At 53.6% G+C, this 19,130-nt stretch overlaps 1 protein-coding gene across 1 annotated transcript in view; it reads left to right on the top strand.

Moving 5' to 3' along the window:
• The first annotated feature begins 7,721 nt into the window (after positions 1–7,721).
• The window catches only part of LOC123070985 (inositol hexakisphosphate and diphosphoinositol-pentakisphosphate kinase VIP1), a 30,962-nt gene continuing 19,553 nt past the window's right edge, over positions 7,722–19,130 (top strand). Inside the window, exons 1-6 of the mRNA XM_044494421.1 lie at positions 7,722–8,003; positions 8,143–8,202; positions 8,688–8,734; positions 9,254–9,337; positions 9,947–10,010; positions 10,995–11,148. Coding sequence (XP_044350356.1) covers positions 7,932–8,003; positions 8,143–8,202; positions 8,688–8,734; positions 9,254–9,337; positions 9,947–10,010; positions 10,995–11,148 — 481 coding nt within the window. The 5' untranslated portion in view covers positions 7,722–7,931. The remainder of the gene's footprint in view (positions 8,004–8,142; positions 8,203–8,687; positions 8,735–9,253; positions 9,338–9,946; positions 10,011–10,994; positions 11,149–19,130) is intronic.

Raw genomic sequence — 19,130 nt, 5'->3', positions numbered from 1 at the left:
TCCGGCTGCTCTGAAGCTGTCTTCGCTTGATTCCTAATTTCTCCATTGTATCCTTGTACAGGATGTTGATACTGCTGCCTTCGTCTATCAGTACTCGCGAGAAGCGAGCGGCCCGCCTATCCGTGGCGAGTGTGGCGCTTAAGACCAAGGCGTAGGAGCCTGGACTCGGCATCACCTCTGGGTGATCAGCTCTGCTCCAACTGATAGGCTTCTCGGACCAATGCATGAACTCTGGAGTGCTTGATGCAACCGCGTTCACTTCTTGTTGCTGTTGGCGCCTGCTGCGCCGGTCATCCGCTACACTGGTGAACACCACATAGGCTCCGTGCTCATCTGGGAACTCGTCTTGTATCGCGCCGACTGGCCTGACAGCCGGCTGCTGGGGCGGGGGTGGAGGAGGCGGCCCAGCAGGAGCGGGAGGGAGCAGGCCGTCCCCCTTGGTGATTCTGGTCAGCCAGTGGCATTTCCTGATGGTGTGGTTTGACGGCTTCGCGCCGCTGTGAAACTTGCAGGGACCATCTAGAGTCTGCTCGTAGGAGAAAGCCGGCAACCAGTTGTACTTGCCGCCCTTCTGCCGCTTCGCCTGAGGCGGTCCCTCCAGCTGCTGGTCCTCTGCCGTTGCCACTTGCCGACTGCTGGAAGTCGGCTGCGGGGCTTTGTGCTTCTGGTCATTCTGCTGTTGCCACCGACTGGTGTCTCCAACCGGAGTTCTTGGAGCCTGAGGGGCGACTTTGCCAGTTGTGCCGACCCGAATCTCCGCCTTCATGGAGAAGTCGGCCGTGGCGTACTTGTCCGTTGTGATCAGTAGCTCGTCGAGGGTCTCCGGCTCGTCGCAGAGGAGCTTGTGCTTGAGGAGGGTGCCTTCTCTGCACCCGGCAGTAAAGTACTCGATGGCCTGCACCTCGTGCACGCCCTTGCAGGAGTTCCGGAGTTCGCCCCATCACGTGAGGTAGTCGCGAGTAGACTCGTCAGGGCCTTGCATGCACGAGGAGAGCTAGCGTGGCTTGGGAGGTCGCTTGTACATGCTTGTGAAGTTGTGGACGAAAGCCTCGGTGAAGTCGACCCAGCTATTGATGCTGCGAGGCTTCAGACTGTTTAACCACGTCCGGGCCGAGCCCTGGAGCATGAGCGGGACGTATCTTACGGCAACACGCTTGTTGCCGTTCGCTATGTTGACGGCTGTGGAGTAGTCGATCAGCCAATCTTCCGGCTTCACGGTGCCGGTATATTTGGGCGTGTCTCGGGGGAGCGTGAACCCTTTGGGAAAGGGCTCGTCCCGGATGCGGGGTCCAAAGCAGGGGGGACCCAACTCCTCTTCTTCTTCCAGCGCCAGGGATCGGTGGAGTCGGTCGATCCGGTGGCGGGCGTCGTTCTCTCCGACTCCCTCTCGGCGGCCAAGGCAGTCGCCGAGAGTCGGATGTTCCACGGGCGGCGGGGAGACTTGTCTTTCTCTGCGAGGAGGGGGAGGTAAGTAGTCGTCCCTCCATTCCACCGCTCTAGGGCGGCCATCTTGGCCGCGCTCGATGGTGATGTGAGTCCGACTGCGGCTGGCAGCCGGCTCCTTGTCCTTCTTCCCACGGGCCCCGCCAGTCGGCGTTCGAGACATCGCACCTTGGTCTCGGCGAGGCGGTGGGTCGTCGTTTTGGCGCTGCGGCGCCTCGGTGCGGCAGCCGGCATTATTCTGCGCGGCAGCCGCGTCGAGGAGCTGCTGAACTCGCTCCATCATTATGCGGCGCTTTTTGCCTTCGAAGTTGTCGAGCTCATCTGCTGTCGCCTGGGCGGCACGGATATTCTCTGCGGGCGTGGCATAACAGGGCGATCAGCCCCGAAGAGATTGGCGATTGCCGCGCCGCGCTGTCGGACCGCGCCTAGGCGGCTAGGCCCGATTGGAGCCGGTGAGCCGCCTACGGCGTGATCCATCTTTCATTGGTAAGCTTCTGACAAGCGCCTCATGCTTGCCAGCTTCTTCGCGTCCTCGATGAGCTGAAGGCGGAGCGCCTCCAGCGTCCCGGCGTCGGCGTCTTTCGGAATCGGTGCTGCGAGGTCTCGCAGGGCCGCGTCAAACGGGTCATGCGCTCCTTCACCGGAGCGCTCGCCGTGCTTGAGGACGAGGACCTCAGTGACGGTGCTTCCGCCGCTCCCCACGTACGAGAGCGGCTCGTCGTAGACCACCACGCTGGTGGGGAACGTGTCGAGCGACGCGGTGTCGGAGTCGACCAGCATCGGGTCGGTGGATCCTATGAACTCCAGGTCCGCGGTAGGCTCGCCGGCGACGTGGAGTTGGTCGAGGAGGCCCGCGAGGGGGCTCTCGAGGCCACTCGTGCCTGCGTCGGGCGCAGGCTCGTCGGAGAGGCAAACCTCGCCGATAAGATCGACGAGGCAGCTGGCTGCACAGGCGATCTCAGCGCCGCACGGCGCGTCGGCACAGACGCCGTCCGGCGTGCCGGGCTGGCTGTGCTCGCCGGGGAGGAACAGGGTTCCCGTCCAGAGCAGATCTCCGGACGACGGTGCACCTCGCCCCACGGTGGGCGCCAAATGTCGGGGGTCGGATACGACATATGCCAAAGGATGGCTTATCATGGTGGGAGCGAGTAAAACGTCGCCGGTGCCTGGAAGCGGGATGAGGCGAAGACATGCACGCCGGCGGAACTTACCCAGCTTCAGGGCTCTTCTAGGAGATAACACCCCTACTGCTGCTCTGCGGGGTCTCCGCATGATCACTAAAGCAAGGTAACTACAATGGTGTTCCTGGAGCTGTTTCGGGAGGTAGGAGAGGGCAAGGCTAGCTCTCTCCTCCCTGGGCTATCTGGTCTATCTTCCTCTCTAGGTCCGAACCCTTTGCATGGGTGCCCCGGGGGGTTTATATAGGCCTACCCCCCGGGGGTACAATAGTAATCCGGCTAGGCGCGGGTCCTAGCCGTCTGTCTCTCAGGCCGCCGTCCTTCCTGTCGGCTTCTGGGGCCCACCGACTGGCGGGTCCCGCGGACAGGCTTGATACTGTAGCGGCACTCCTGATGACGCAGGCTCGGTCTTCGGGTCGTGGCAACAGTTCCGCCGTCTATCGGGCGATCACTGTCACCATTCCGCATCTCATCTGATTAATGGCTCGTGGGGCCCCGGGAGGAGTCGGCCGACTCCCACAGGTCCGTCTTCGGGTAGCGCAGGCCGCCTTCGGCCCACCCACTGATAGGCGGCCCCACCGCCTTCGGGTCGTACAGGCCGGCGTCGTGGGCACTGTGTACTGCGTACTGTGGCTGAGATCAGGGCAGGCATGGCAACAGTGCCGCATCTCGCCGGAGATCTTCCAGCGGTACGGCTCACTGTAGCCATGCCGGCCCTTCGTAAACAAGGGGGGGGGGAGACGGCCATGCCGTGACCGTACCCCGCGTCGTACTTCGGGATAAAGAAGGAGTCCTGGGCCGACTCTCCACAGTCGGCCTCCCTGGAAGTCGCCAGCTTGGAGTCGGCTTATCTGGGAGTCGCCGCCTGGGACTTGGCATATCTTGGAGTCGGCCCCGGGACTCGGCCTGAAGGGCGCGGCCTGCCCCGATGTCTTGAAATGTCCTGGGGCTCGGGTTAGCCTACCCGTGGCCCATTACTCCGACAGAGGAACACAACAGGATTTGCTCCGTGTGTGCATGAATGAACCACTTGTTGTCTATTACTCCCTCCGTCTGGAAATACTTGTCATCAAAATGGATAAAAGAGAATGTACCTAGACGTACTTTAGTTCTGGATACATTTTTTTTTTATCCATTTTGATGACAAGTATTTTCGGACGGAGGGAGTATAATCCGGCTTGGGGCAGCAATATAGTTGCATCCTGCGATATTTGTGAAACTGGAAGATCGAATAATACAGAGGCCGTACTGTTCAGTGGCCATTCATAGCTGCATAGGACCATATTTGTGGACCAGGGATGTACAGTAAATACTATCAATAGTGATGCATCTGGTTCCTGGAGGAAAAGAAAACAGTGTGCTCGGATGCCATCTTCAAAGTTAAAACCAAGGAAAGAGGAAGAGGATACACTACATGCGGAGGCTGTGGTCTGATAGGTGGGTTGGCTCTTGCGTAAACCGAAGGTCAAATTCTAAGTTGAGTATGGATGTTGGAGGGAAGGCTCCAACAAGTCTTTTGGAGTAGATGGATGGTGTCCGTAGTATATTTGGTGGGGACTGGGGAGAGTATCCACGGCTCCCAAGGCCAGGACCGACGTTTGGGTTGGGATATTCCGGTTGGATGCTCTGCGATCCCGACGTCGACGTACGGCGACGGGAACAGCCATTAGATCGATCATCACCATCAATCAGTCAGGAGGGCTGCCCGGTTTCGCCTAACTTGGGATGCTCTTCCATGGGGAGCATTTGCCTGCCTGCTTGGATATTCCATCCCGGTCTTGCTGAATGTTCCCTATAATATTCCTACTTGGTCTTTCCTTATTCAGCGCAAGGCCACACAAGTCCTAATACTAATGGGGGGCAGTTATATACAAGGCTAAAGAGTGATTAAGCTGCCTGGCGTGTTTGACCGGACGCCATGAATCCACTCTCAGCTGCTCCATACTTTAATGCTCTATTGTCATGTGAATTTTCCTGCTTTCCCGTGTCTTGTTGGAGAATGTTTGTCTTGCTATTCGACAAATATATATACTGCTTTCTACTATTGTACCTCGGAAGAATATCATACGGAAACCAATATTCAATGAAAACTTTGTGAAAACCATATTTTAAAGTTTTGATTTTTTTGAAGAAAATACGGGATGTTAAGAGGATGATGTTTTATTGTCATATAAAATTTCAAGTTGAAACACGTTACGAGATGTGAGCTATAGAAAAGACAAATTCAGCCCTGAATAGTCTTAACATCCTGTATTTTTTCAGTTTTTTTTTTGGAACTTCAAAACATCTTCTTCTTATGGTTTTCACCAATTTTCACCAAATGTTGGTTTCCGTATGATATTGTGCTCCCTCTAATCCATATTACCTGTCCTAGCTTTAGTAAATGCAATATGGCCCGGTTTCACCAAACTCCGTATGCTCTTCCATTCCATGGGGAGCAGAGTATTTGGCTGCTCGGATATTCCCTCCCGGTCTAGCTGAATGTTCCCTGTAATATTCCTACTTGGGTTTTTCCTTGTTCAGCTCAACCTCTGTCTGACACACCTAATACTAAGGTCTTAATACTAATGAGAAACAGTTATACTTTCTCCGTCTCACATATTAGATGTAATAACCTTTTATATTATGAAATGGATGGAGTAGAAGACTAAAGAGTGGCTAAGCTGCCTGACATGTTTGTCCCGCTCTTTGTTACTCTAATACTCTATTGTGAATGTCCTGCTTTCCCGTGTCTCGTTAGAGAATGTTTGTCCTGTTCTTCGATAAATATAGGGATTGCTCTCTACGAATTGTACCTACATGCCATATATGAGCCAAATTCTACCTGGTGAGGTTAGGGTTTCTCGTATTGTGGCGAGATTTGGTGTCAGATGCTTTAAGTCGATGTAAGGGTTCAACGACGACGACTGCGTCTCAGGGCGCTGATCCTTAGGGGCACGTGCACAAAGACTTTATTGAAAAAGGCTTTCGCCCCGCTGTACAAAGATCAACAGCACCCGAGACAAACGCACACCCCCACAACAAACGCACATACACACCAAGGCAGGATACATAGGCGTTGAGCGCAGCAGCACCATCCCTAGCACTACGCGAAGAGGTGAAGTCGCATATGACGAACCGTGGGTTTCAAGGCGGCGCCTTCAGGAAGGGGACGACACTGCAATGCCGCCATCGCCCGATCCGAGGATCAGAGTTTCCCCTGAAGCAACACGACGGGCAATGAGAGCCGCAACGACGCCTTCAGGAAGGGAACGAGCTTCGCCGCCGCCGGTCCATCCGAAGATAGAGCAGGTTTTCACCCCGGCTACCACGCCGCCCGCACGGCCGTGGCAACTGGGCAGCACCAAGCCACGGGCTCTGCCCAAGAACCTCGCGGACTCACCATGAGGGCCGCCTCCCCGGCATCCAAGACCTTGACACCACCTCACCTGAGATCCGTCGCTAACCAAAGACATGAGTGAAAAGGACCCGTCTTTCGCACCCCTGGGCTGCCCCTAGTGCCGAGACACAATAGGCCGGTGTAATAACCTTTTATATTATGGGACCGATGAAGTAGAAGACTAAAGAGTGGCTAAGCTGCCTGACGTGTTTGTCCTGCTCTTCGTTACTCTAATACTCCCTCCGTCCGGAAATACTTGTCGGAGGAATGGATGTATCTAGACATATTTTAGTTCTAGATACATCCATTTTTATGCATTTCTCCGACGAGTATTTCCGGACGGAGGGAGTACTCTATTGTGAATGTCCTGCTTTCCCATGTCTCGTTAGAGAATGTTTGTCCTGCTCTTCGATATATAGGGATTGCTCTCTACGAATTGTTTAACTCGGTCGATTGTGGTAATTCCGTTAATCTTTTCAGGTTTGCCTACTACTCCCTCCGTCCGGAAATACTTGTCGGAGAAATGCATAGAAATGGATGTATCTAGAACTAAAATACTTGTCAGAGTATATTGTTGGTTGACGATTTTTAATACGTACCAATTAGGTTATGCCCAACGAAGTTTTTTCCTTCCCTAACCCTAGGCGGTTAGGGCAAACTCTCAAACTCTTCTCTCCATACTTCGCCGGCGAGCATGTGGATTTCCCGCTCCGGCGGCTGGTGGTGGGGAGAGGAATCCTGGTGCCTCTGCTCCGGTTAGTAGTTTAAGTTAGGATTTCTTTAGTCCTCTCAGGTGTGGTGCTCGGGCAGATGGCAGCACTAATTATCCAAGTTTGTCTTCCGGTCTCCGATCCTCCTCGAGTACGTCTGTCTGTGCGTAGTCGATGGAGCTCCGACGTAGATTCATGCCGTCTCTTTCGGGCGGTGAGGTTAGGGTTTCTTTTCTTGTGGCGATATTTGGTGTCAGGTGCTTCGATCTATGTAAGGATTCAATGGTGACGACTGCATCTTCAGAGCGCTGGTCCTCAGGGGCACGCGCACGAAAACTTTCCGGCTGTCATCGACAAGGTCAAGCCGGCTCAGGTAGGGGAGCGGCGATAGCAGCACGTCGACGGCTCGTTCTGGCGGCAGTAGTGGTTGTTTTGAAGTCTTGAAATCTCAATGTAATTTTTATTATGTTTGAGATGCTTTGCACTTCCGTTGAACTTTGATAATAAATCTGTATCATTTTTGCACAAAAAAAACTAGGTTATGCCAAATTGAATATTTTGAATCATGCTATATTCATCGTGGCTAAAAAGTGTAATGCCTATTTGATTATCTGATATACATCATGGTATATTCATTTTAAATTTGGTGTCAAAACACGACTAAGCGTGTCATGCACACAAAAAAGGACAACTCAGCACAATTTGAGAACTGGACCCTTATTTACAGAATTTGTGAACTGGACCTTGTCTATAACAATTTTTACAATTCACACTCATATTCTTAGTTATACAACAACATGAGAAAAAATAGGACGTAGAAGTAGATACATCAATTTGAGTGCCAAGTAATATGGATTAGAGGGAGTAAGGTTTTTTACCGTTCTTCGCTGAGCAAATCCATATAATAGATTAAAATCCATAAATAAACACGGCGTTCGGGGGGAAAGAAAGCCGCTCAGTCAGCTCAAAAGAAAAAGAAAAAGCCTCTCAGTCAGCTCAAAAGAAGAAGAAAGAGAAGAAAAGAAACCTCAGTCTCATTTACACAGTACTCGCTGCTCACAGCCCCTCTTCTTCTTCGGCTGTGTTCTCCTTCCTTCCTCCCCTCTGTAAAGCATAAAGCCCCCACAGATTCCGGTCCTGGGGAGCAAAAATGCCCAAGAAACAAACATCCCCTTTCCTGCTGTAACCTTTGGACCAACGGACGGAAGGGGGCCGGAGGGGATGGAGCGGCGGAACCATGGCGCCCACGGCGGAGGCAAGATCAGGATTGGTGTCTGCGTCATGGAGAAGAAGGTGCGCGCTTTGGGACAAGAAAATTTCGAGTTCTCGTGGTCTGTGTTTCTTGGGTTGGCCGCAATGCGGGAGTGAGAAAAAAAAATCAAGATTATCTGAGTGCCTCTCCCGTTTGTTTCTTCGTGTTTTTTTTTTGCAGGTGTCGTGTTCTCCCATGGAGCAGATTCTTGAGAGGCTGCACGCGTTCGGCGAGTTCGAGGTATAGCTCGGGAATCGGCAGCTCTTCCGTTCGGATTATCGCCTATGTTTTCCTTCATTAACTAATTTGGTGCTTGTACAAATGAATAAGCTGGGTACAATGATTGAGGAGATAAACAAAGTTCTGAGCCTGGCTCCCTTGGTTGGGGAATTGGGCGTACGGTCCAGGCACCTAGGTTCAATTCCTTTTTCCGCGAATTTGAGTTCCTATGTATGTTCATCAAATGGTACCAAGGAAGAACCTTGTACGGGGAGTCTGTGTGTGTAAATGTGAACACTAGGATGTGAAGCTGAACCTTAAACTTTATATTACTGGTAACATGTATCAGAAATACCTCTTAAGGCCTTAGCCGAGTTCTTCATTTATATGCTTTTCCCTTGTTTTTGTTCAAATGTTAGAAAATCTAGTTTGTTGGCATGATAAGTTACTAAACTCTTTGTCCTGGTCATCAAGACTGAAATAGTATGCACGTTTTCTGTATGCAGATTATAATTTTTGGTGACAAAGTAATTCTAGAAGATCCCATCGAAAGGTATAACCAACAATGCGAAGGGAAATTCTTCTTAGAATTTGAAATTTTCAGTACGTATTATTTTCTGAATATTAATGAAAAAAAGAAACAGAGTATATGCAGGCCAAAATTTACTTTACAGATATACAAACATGGGTAGTGGATCATGCTGTCCTACTTGAAGCACGGGGTTTAGGATAAATATTACTTATCACTTAACTAACTATTGCTCTAGCATATCCATTTTTAGTCATTGTGGGAGTGACTGGAAATATCCCCCCCCAAAAAAAGAGACTGGAAATATTTAAATATCTGCCTGTGTATTATAAAATCTCAGAATTTTGTATTTTGTGGTGTTAATTTCTATTATCTATGCACTTCTTAGCAGATGCTTGGTTCTTATTCCTCTAATGCCCATGATTGGCATCTATGTTATTTGGCCATCAGACCTGTCATGACCCTATGGCAGCATACTTGTTTGTGACACCATTGGAAGCGGAAGTTCTCATAGTATTGTACTAACCACTGTTTTTTTGGCAGTTGGCCTTTATGTGACTGTCTAATCGCCTTTTATTCAGCTGGCTACCCATTAGAAAAGGCGGAGAAATATGCTGTTCTACGCAGGTTAAATGCTTTCTGTCTCATGAATTCTTCAAAGCACCCGCTTTAAATATACTACACTAAATGATCCTAGTATTGGGTTTGACAAAAATAATTATAGTCGTACATTATACTTTCTTGACATGCAAGTATTTTCTAAGACTGAGCATATATGTGTGGCTTCTTTATGGATTCCCAGTCCCCATTCAAAACACCATTTCTTTTTTGTCTTCAAGAATTGCACCCTTCTAAAAAGTTACTCTGATACAGTTGTCCTTGAATTTACCCATGACTAATTCACCTGTCTAAATCATTTCTGTTTAAAACAATATTTCTTAAACCCTATCATCGTTCCATTCGTATTCATAGATGTGATCTTCTCTATGCCCCATAACCGGAGAAATGAAAGACTTCACAGATCATATAGATATTTGATCCTCCGAGTTCATTTTTGCGTTGCAAAGCTGCATGCTTCAACTTAGTTTGAATGTATTTCCTTTTTCTTTCTGTTTGAAAAGACACAAACAAATGTCAATATGATTATATATTTTATCCTTTCAAGAATACAAATTCGAGTACTTATTCAACTTTGAAGGAGTTCTGTGATATAATTTCGTAAATATTGCTATTCAGGCCTTTTTTGGTCAATGAGTTGGACCCACAATACCTGCTTCATGACCGCAGCAAAGTATATGAGGTATTGATATCATAACAAGCTGGCGCTTCATGTATTTCTTATAGATTTATTTCAATCGTTAACTTTTATTTTCTGCTAAAAATAATCATTAACTTCCCTTCGGAGTTCAAATGAGTCCCCCCCCTCCATAGTAGATGCTTTGAAGCTGGATTTTTTCTTACTTTTTATCATCGCGATGACGATAGTTTAATGTCATCCCAAACTAAAAGGAAGGACTTTCCTTTCACAAGATTTTTTGGTCTGAATTAAACATGCACCAAAAAAGTCCAACTTACTTGGAAATTATGACATCATATTTGTTTTGTTGTTGCAGTCTATTCATGACTGTTAATTTCAGGCCTACAGTATTGGGTATCGCCGTGTGACACTGTTCATACAAATAGGATATAAATACAGTAGTTCGAAACTTCAAATGCACTTCTTGGGGGAAATTTGCACAACCGAGATAACCATATTTGAGCAACTGATGTAATCAGAGATATTTATTTTGGCTTGCAAAGAAAACCCATTTTTACTTCATAACTACTATATGTTTCTTTTATGTTCTGGAATATTTGGAACTTTGCCTAACGTAACTATGTTAGTATATGGTAACCGTAGACTATCTTTTCTCAAAGACGCACCAAAATGGCCGTCATTTTGTATTTGAAGAAAATTGTCTAGATGATGCAAAGTACACACTATGATTTATATTTGTTCGTTACACTATGGATTTTTTCTGATCTTAATCCGTACACACATACATCGGTTGTCTACTTGGTTATTCCATCTTGGGTATTTCAATAAAACGCTTGTCCTGTAACAGTTCATCCTTTTACTTCTTCATAGAGTAACGCCATTCTATGATGCCTAGGGAAGAAATGATCTTGCTCAAAACTCAGTGCGTTCTAATTGTAGCGTATTACATAAATGCTTCTTCATCTTACATTCAAACATATATTCTCTTGATCTAAATGTTGATATATTTGTATTTTGCTTGTTTAGCACCTTAAATTGTTCGGTGTTCCGGTCCCTACTTATGCTGTTGTCAGAAGAGAGCATCCTAATCAAGAGTTAAGCTACTTTATCGAGCAAGATGATTTTATTGAGATTCATGGAAAGCGTTTTTGCAAGCCTTTCGTGGAGAAACCCATCGATGGTAATAGCTCTTGATTAATATATTCAGCCTGTCCTTCCACGATTTGTTGTTTTCCCTTCACTGATTTGCACTAAGAATAGCAGCTGTTTTTTTTTCAGCTCAATACTTGCCTGCCAAAAGAACTAGAATATTGTCATTAGGTATTAGAAGACTAAGGCTTGAGTTCAAGGAGAATGCTTGTAAATTAACAACTTAAGAAAACGAAAAAACAGCCAAGATGGCAGAGGACAACTCATAGCTCAAAGACCTTACATGGATTGAAACTAACCATACAAATATACAGGTGGGAGAAATGCCCCTGTCATCCTTGAAAAAAACAATCATGCAAATATACCCAGGGCCAAACATATGACAATCTTAGCTACCTTCCTAGGACTATCGAAGTTCTATTTAGCAAACTCTTAACTACCTTTTTTTAAGTGGTAGATAGAGGGTCTAGCATAGTTTTGTATTAGCAAGACTTATTAAAAAAAGATACTGTCAAAAGGTTGAAACCAGGCAAAAAGAAAGAAGCGACACGTAATGAAATACAAATGCATCTATTTTGAGAACAGAGGATACTAGATCTATGGGGTGTTACTAGCCCCTGTGGCTTTGTATAAAAGGGTAAGACAACCATGAACAACATCATAGTTGAGCTGCTTCTGCACTGATGCCAATAACTAACCGACCAATGATCGAAAGGATGCCTGCTCCTTTGAGCATATCTGCCGTCGAAGCATAATTTGTTTTGAACCATGGCTGTCGAAGGATATTGTCGGATTACGGGTTCCGCAAACCCTTGAGAGGTTCGAACACTGGGTGCGTGTGGAGATCTCAACCTACCCCGCCTGCCTACTCGCGATCCTCCTAAGCCTAGCGCGACGAGCTCGAAGAGACAAGGAGACACGACAGTTTATCCTGGTTCGGGCCACCTTGCGGTGTAATACCCTACTCCAGCGGTTTTGGTGGATTGCCTCGGAGGGCTGAGGATGAACTAGTACAGTGGATGAACTGGTCTCAGGAGGTGAGGCGTTTTGAGCTCGAGGGAGCTGAGGGGATGTGAACTAGATCAGATGCCCCTCCATGGTGGTGGCTAAGTCCTATTTATAGTGGCCTTGGTCCTCTTCCCAAATGTTGGCGGGAAGGGATCCCACAACGGTCGGATTTGAAAGGGGACAAGTAGTACAGCTTATCATGACAAAAGTAGTCTTCGCCTGCGAAACGCCTTTGGTCGTGACGCTGCGGTGGGCTCGGCGATGACCTCCGTCCTGGCGTTCTTGGTCTTGTTGCACCGGAATGGAAACCTTTGGCTGATTCCTCGGGACTCCGTGCCTGTGGCTTGCCTACCTTGCACCGAAGAGGAAACCTGCGCTCTGCGCCCGCTGGCGCTCGCTTGGCCTTGGTCGCCATGACTTACGTCAGCTGAGTCTCGTGAGGTAAACCTTGCATGGAACTCTCCGCCCCTCGGGAGCCAGCCTGAGGAGGCCGATCCCCTCGAGGGTCTTGGCGTCGTCCGCCTCGCGAGGGTCTTGAGCTGTTGATGCTGAAGCTGGGCCGTACCAGGCCGTCGATGGAGCCACGCGGTGGGCCGCAGGCAGGCAGGGCTGGATACCCCCATATCCAGAACGCCGACAGTAGCCCCCAGGCCCAAGGCGCGCTCGGACTTGGCTTCCAGGCGAAGCCAAAGGGCAAGTGCAGAGCGCCGCGGGCCCTAACCGCCTGCGGCCTTGATGACACGTGGCGATTGATGGGACGTGGGCGACTCCACTTCCCCACGCTGCCTCGGCAACTATTTCCTCTGACAAAAGGGGTGCCATCTGCCGCCAGGCTTTCATTGCCTCTTCTTCGTCTTGCTCCAGATCCCCTTCTCCCAGCAGTGGAAGAACTCACCAGATCTGCCGATTTTCCCCTCCAATCCTTCGCTCAATGGCCGCTGAGAAGACCACGGCCTCGGCCTCGGCTGCCGGCTCCACCTGGTACGAGCCGGCGCTGCTTCCGCCCTCCGTGGCCGGGGAGAAGCTCCAGACCGCGCTCCTCCTTACGGCGAGCGAGGACAACGAATGGAAGGGGACGGCGCTCTGGGTCCCCACCGCTGCGCCGGAGCCCGCGAACAACAGTTTCTTCCCTTTCTTCCTGCACAACGTCTACTCGGGGTTGGTGCCCCCGTTCTCCCGCTTCTTCTACGCCGTTCTTCACCATTGTGGCCTCCACGCGCTCCACATTCATCCCAACTCCATCCTCCTCCTATCCATTTTCGCCTTCTACTACGAGGCGTTCGTGGGGGTGATGCCCTCCGTCGCCATGCTCCGTCACTTCTTCCTCCGCATGACTGGCGACCATCCCGTTGGGTGCATCGGCTTCGTCGCGGCACGGGGCGGCAACGCGATCTCCCGCGCCGGGAAGGTGGAGGATGCCCTGAAGAGGTGGGTTTTGATGGATGCCAAGTGCTCCCAGGACTTGCTGGAGCTGCCGACTGAGCTCCCCTCCTCCGGGAAGGGGTGGTACTCTGAAAAGATCACTAACCCTTCCCTGAAGCCGTTGGTGAAGAAGATGGAGGAGGACCTGAAGAGCGAGAAGCTGATGGGGGCCATGTTCATCAAGGAGTTCTTGACGCAGCGCATAGCGCCGCTTCAAGATCACTCCCGCCCCCTGTGGAAGCTTGGAGGCGCCGACGACAAGATTCGCCTATGCCAGGACGCCCTTCCCGAGGAGGAGCTGAGCAAGGTGTTGCTTTACTTGACTGGGAAGGACCCGAGCAATCCTCCGGAGGACTGGCTCCCGTTGTATTGCCGAGTCGACGAGGAGGAGGTTGCTGCTGCCATGCCGGTCTTCGACGAGTTTGGGCTCGTGCGGGCGGGGCCTCCCCCGCCGCCTACATCCTTGGTAGACCTGTCCTCCGGCGATCAATCCTCCGAGGCCACCGAGGACGAGGTTGTGGAGGAATCCTCTACCCCGCGGCAGAGGGAGCTCCTCCGCGACTTCCCTGACGATGATGATGAAGACGCGCCCCCGGTGGTGGAGGTGGCTCGCCCCACTGGGTTCACCACGAGATCCGGGGTGGCCTCCTCAAAGCAGCCCAAGCGGACGACTGTGAAGAAGGGCAGGACCGCGCTGATTCCTTCGGGCAGCGTTCCGCCTTCGCCGGCGACGTCCCGAGTGGCGCCAATCGCGAGTTCTCCTGCTCCCAAGAGTTCAGCTCCAGCTGCCCCGCCTCGGCTCCCGTTGCTGGGCCTGAAGAGGAGCTATGTCTTCGCCGACCAGTAAGTCTTCTCCCTGGTCTTGTTTGTTGATTCTTGATGCGATGCTTAGCGTCTTCATCTGTTATTAGGCAATAGTCATCGAAGAAGCAGAAGGAGGGCGCGGAAGCTGCCGTGGTCGAGCGCGTCGGAGTGGCTGCCGCGGCCCTGGCGAAGGAGAGTGCCGCGGCCCCTGCAGCTCCGGTGGTGATGCCATCTCCCCAAGGCGTGGAAGCCCGTCCTCAGGAGGTGCCGGCGCCTTCGGCGGGGCTGACCCCTCCAGCGCCCATCCTTGCTGCGGCTGCCGAGACCGCTCAGCCTCCGGAGGCCCAAGACCTTTCTGCTGCAGCGGCTCCTCCCGTCCTGGCGCCGAGGACGTCTTCTCTTCTGCCCATCGTGTAGCCGGGCCGTGACGCTCCCGCCACCTCCGGGCCCCTGGAGGAGGCAAGGGCGGTGCTGGACCTCCTCCAGGGTGAACTTCGGGGCCTGGACCGGCGCTCGGCGTTGGGACGCCTGGGGCTGATTTCTGGTTGGCTCCAGGCCTACGCTTCTGTCCGCGCGGCCTGGTGCTCTGCGGAGGAAGCCCAGAAGGTGCTTTGGGTGGTAGCCATCGAGCGCGACCTGGCGCGAAAAGAGGCCACGGGAGCCGAGGATCGGTGCCACATGGTGGAGGCTGAACTGAAGGCTCTTCAGGATCAGCAGACCGCCCATGCCAGCCAGCTCCAGGAGCGTGAGGAGAAGCTGAAGGCCCAAGAGGCTGCTGTTGCCGATCGAGACGCCGAGCTGAAGAAGGCGGCCTTGGAGCAGGCTGCAGAGCGCGACCGCCTGACGAAGCTGAAGGATGAGGCGGAGGCGGACCAGGCATCCCTTACCGAGGCCAGGAAGGCGGCCGTCATGGAGCGCAACACTCTTGTGTCTCTTGAGGCGAGGTTCCACAAGGCTCAGCGGTCGCTCTTTGGGGACGATTCCTCGAAGAAGGCGACGGTGACGACCCCGAGGGAGAGCCCTGCTGCTTTGCTCCCTGAAGTCTTGGCAGTGTGCTCGAGGATGCTGTCGACGGGTTTGGCTCTCTGGTGGCGCGCTCGCTTTCTTCCTCAGCCCTTACGTGTGTCTTCAGCCATCTCTATCTCCAGGACGCCGGCTTCGACTTCTCCTCATTCCTTGCTCCGGTGGACTCAAGACTCCCGGGACGCTGCTGCTGCCGCCGTGAAGAGCTCCGTGGACGCCATGCTGAGTAAGTTCCTGGTTTTCGGTCCTCCGAACGAGGCCGAGGGGACGGGCGACGCGCCTGGCGACGAGGCTCCGCTAGTGGGTGACGGCGGCACCCAGGTCTGAAGAGGTGGCGTGGCGACGCAGCTCTTCCCTGTTCGTCCTGTATCATGTAGCATGCCTCGGGGAGGCGTTTAAAACTGTTTGCTTGGAACAATATGTTTTGTAATAATTAGATTATGGTCCCTTGACTTCTCCGTTTGCTTTGTTGTTCTGCGTTGGCAGAGCCCGGCCCTGCGCATACCTCAGCCGCCGTTGGGTCTTCCAGATCGCTAGGACAAGCCCAAGGGGTAAGGGGCTACGTGACCAGTTACGCTCCTGAGACGCGATGCTCAGGAGTCCTCCTTGACGTGCGAACAACTTAGGAAAAGGTGCGGAGGTAAGCCTTGATGTTCTGCGTCGGCAGGGCCCGGCCCCGCGCATACCCCAGCCGCCGTTGGGTCGTCCGGATCGCCAGGACGAGCCCAAGGGGTGAGGGACTATGTGACCAGTTAGGCTCCTGAGACGCGATGCTCAGGAGTCCCCCTTGAGGTACGAACGGCTGGAAAAGGAAGGGTGAAAGTCAGGCCTTGGCGTTCTGCGTCGGTAGGGCCCGGCCCCGCGCATGCCTCAGCCGCCATTGGGTCGTCCGGATCGCCAGGACGAGCCCAAGGGGTGAGGGGCTACGTGGCCAGTTAGGCTCCTGAGACGCGATGCTCAGGAGTCCCCCTTGACGTACGAACCGACCATCATACCTTTTCCTTGCCGAGCTCTCGCTTGGGAGGGGTGCGCGAAGACCAGGCCTGGCGAGGTGGGGTACGCCAGGCGTGACCTAAGCGTAGCCCCCGTGCCCAGCCCCCTCGCGCTACCCTCCCGAGGGAGAGCAGCGCGGTGAGGTTGGTCACCGAGCCCGGAGGCTCCTTGAGGTTAATGCGGCCGCGATGCCACCCCCAGTTGTTTATCACCAGCGTGGAGCATAGCGCTTCCGCTCTTGCACGGGCGTAGCCGCTCCTCGGCAGTGTCGACGGCCAGCGCGGAGCATGGTGATTCCACTGGTGCGTGGGAGGGGGCTCCCTCCGAGGAGAGCCCCCGGGGTGTGTACAGCCCCGCCCTGACACATGGCTTGTACGGCAGGGCTGGAGGAGGTGTATATGGGCACCCGTGAGCCAGCGCGGGACTCACGAGGCCCTACCCCAAGGCGGGTTGTGCCTGGTCTTGATTGGGGAAGCTTGTGTTAATCCTGTGAGATGGTTAGGCAGCCTGCGCCGAATGAGTCTCCTGAGGTTATTGCATGAGAAGGCCAGACACCAACGACCCCAGGAGGTGACGTGAACGGGGCCGGCCCGCCAGATAGAGCTCAGCCGTTGGGTTTATCGACGCTGCAGGGACGGACCTGAGCACAGACGCCGTGCCCAGTCTTCTCATGCAAAGATCCTGAAGAAAAACAACCGACGCGCGGTTCCCGTGGCCACGGGGGCGCCAGGTCGCGCGCCCTTACTCACCTACCGGCAATTAGCTCATGCGAGAACAAGGCACCAAGGGCCATGGGAGGTGACGTACATAGGGATCGGCCCGTGAGCCAGAGCTCAGCCTCTTGGATTTAGCGACGCTGCAGGGACGGACCCGAGCACAGACGCCGTACCAGTCCTTAATCATGAGGCGGTCGCGGGAGGGCCCGCAAGGGCGCGAGACGTTCTTAGCGACGAAGCGCCGGTCAGGCAATTGTTAACTTAAAGGTAGCTTGCGAAGGAGGGTAAACTAGCTTTGATAGATGCGAAAAGGGATACATGCCGCAGGGACGGGCCCATGCGGCCTGGGGATGATGCTGCCCGAGGGGCGCCCCCAGACTGAACGAACTAGAAAGATATCACCTGGTACCGTCGCCGAAGAGGTGTTGAGGTAGCCAAAAACGCGTGCTGCCGGAGTCGTTCCTCACGAGCCGCTCTGGTGCCGAGCCTCGGAAGGCCCAGAGGGCCCGGGAGGCTCCTGGAGGTGCTCCTCCATCTCCGCCAAGATCGCCTGATGCCTGGCCTCGCGATCCTCCAGGGCGTCCCTCATGCAGCGCTGGAACACCACAACCGCGCCAGGCAGGCCGAAGGGCATGCAGACGTAGCTGTGGGGTGGACCCTTGCATCGGCCAACACGAGACGGCCAGATGAGCTGCCGAGATGCGGCCCTGTTGAGCCCGGGGATGTCGATGCAGACGCGGAACTCCTTGCCCTCGCCGGGGCAGTGAGCCGCGCCTCGCGGCAGGCGGCGATCGCCTTGCCAAACCCTTGCCTCTTGAATCTCCTCGATTGCCTTGCTGATGAACTCCTGAACGCCTGGCGCCTCCCACCTGATGCCTTCTCCTGGGAAGCGTGCTCTGAAGAGCGCTTCCACATGGTGCCCGAGCGCCTCCCTCGTGACCCTAGCTAGGTCTGAGGCCCTCCCGAGGAGAGTCCCCGAGCCAGCCTGAGGGGGGCGCCGGGTGTGCCTGCCTATGCGATGGGTGAAGGTGCCGCCGGGGATGCGAGGCTCAGCGCGGTGTCCTCGGACGATGCTCCTTCACGAGACCCCTGTCCCAGCTGCAGTTTCTTCGTCTTGGGGGCGACCTCAGGAGGGAGGGCACCGCCCTCGCCTTCAAGGTTCTCGACCGCTACAGCCTGGAAGACACGCTCGAGGGAGCACACCGCATCCTTCTCTTGACATGCGACCGTGATGACATCGCCGCTTCCTGGCATCTTGAGGATGTTGTAGCCGTGGTGCGTAGCTGCCATGAACTTGGCCAGTGCTGGGTACCCTAGGATAGCGTTGTAGGGCAGACAGATGTCGGCGATGTCGAAGTCGATGAGCTCGGTGCGGTAGTTGTTGCGCTCGCCGAAGGTGACAGGGAGGCGGACCTGTCCGATCTGGTGTGTGGAACCATCGGTCACCCCTGAAAAGGGCTTGGTTGGGTGAAGCTGGTAGTACGGCACTTGGAGTTTGTCGAACGTCTGAACAGATAGGACATTGAGCCCTGCTCCGCCATCAATGAGAGTCTTGGTGACGACCGCGTTGCTGATGACGGGAGAGCAGAGCATGGGGAGCGTGCCAGCAGCGGCCGCGCACTTGAGCTGGTCTGAAGAGCTGAAGGTGATGACGCACTTGAACCACCTGAGAGGGCGAGTTACTTCGGGCTTGGGAGCGCCGCGTTCACCGCGCGTGAACTGCTTGAAGACGCGGTGGGACGCTGGGGCCTGCGAGCCGCCCAAGATGCAGGCGATGGCTCGAGGCTCCTGGAAGCCCCAGCCCCCTCGTCCTGGTGGTGATCTTCGTTCCTTCTTGGCGGTGGAGGCAGAGTTGCGTTGCCCTGAGGGCGCTCCTCACGAGGCTTCTCCCTCCAGGCGTCCTCGCGAGGTTGGCCCTGCCAACGGTCCTCAGGAGGCTGGTCATGCCACTCCTGACGGTGGTCGCGTCCGTCCCAGCGTCCTCCACCTCGGCCACCTCCACGACCGTAGCCTGATCGTTGCGCTCGGGGCGTCGACTGAGGCGCAC

The sequence above is a fragment of the Triticum aestivum genome, chromosome 3B (assembly GCF_018294505.1).
Source record: "Triticum aestivum cultivar Chinese Spring chromosome 3B, IWGSC CS RefSeq v2.1, whole genome shotgun sequence".
Classification (NCBI taxonomy): domain Eukaryota; kingdom Viridiplantae; phylum Streptophyta; class Magnoliopsida; order Poales; family Poaceae; genus Triticum; species Triticum aestivum.
Note: the sequence above shows the minus strand (reverse complement) of the source record. Positions and strands in the feature narration are given on the sequence as shown.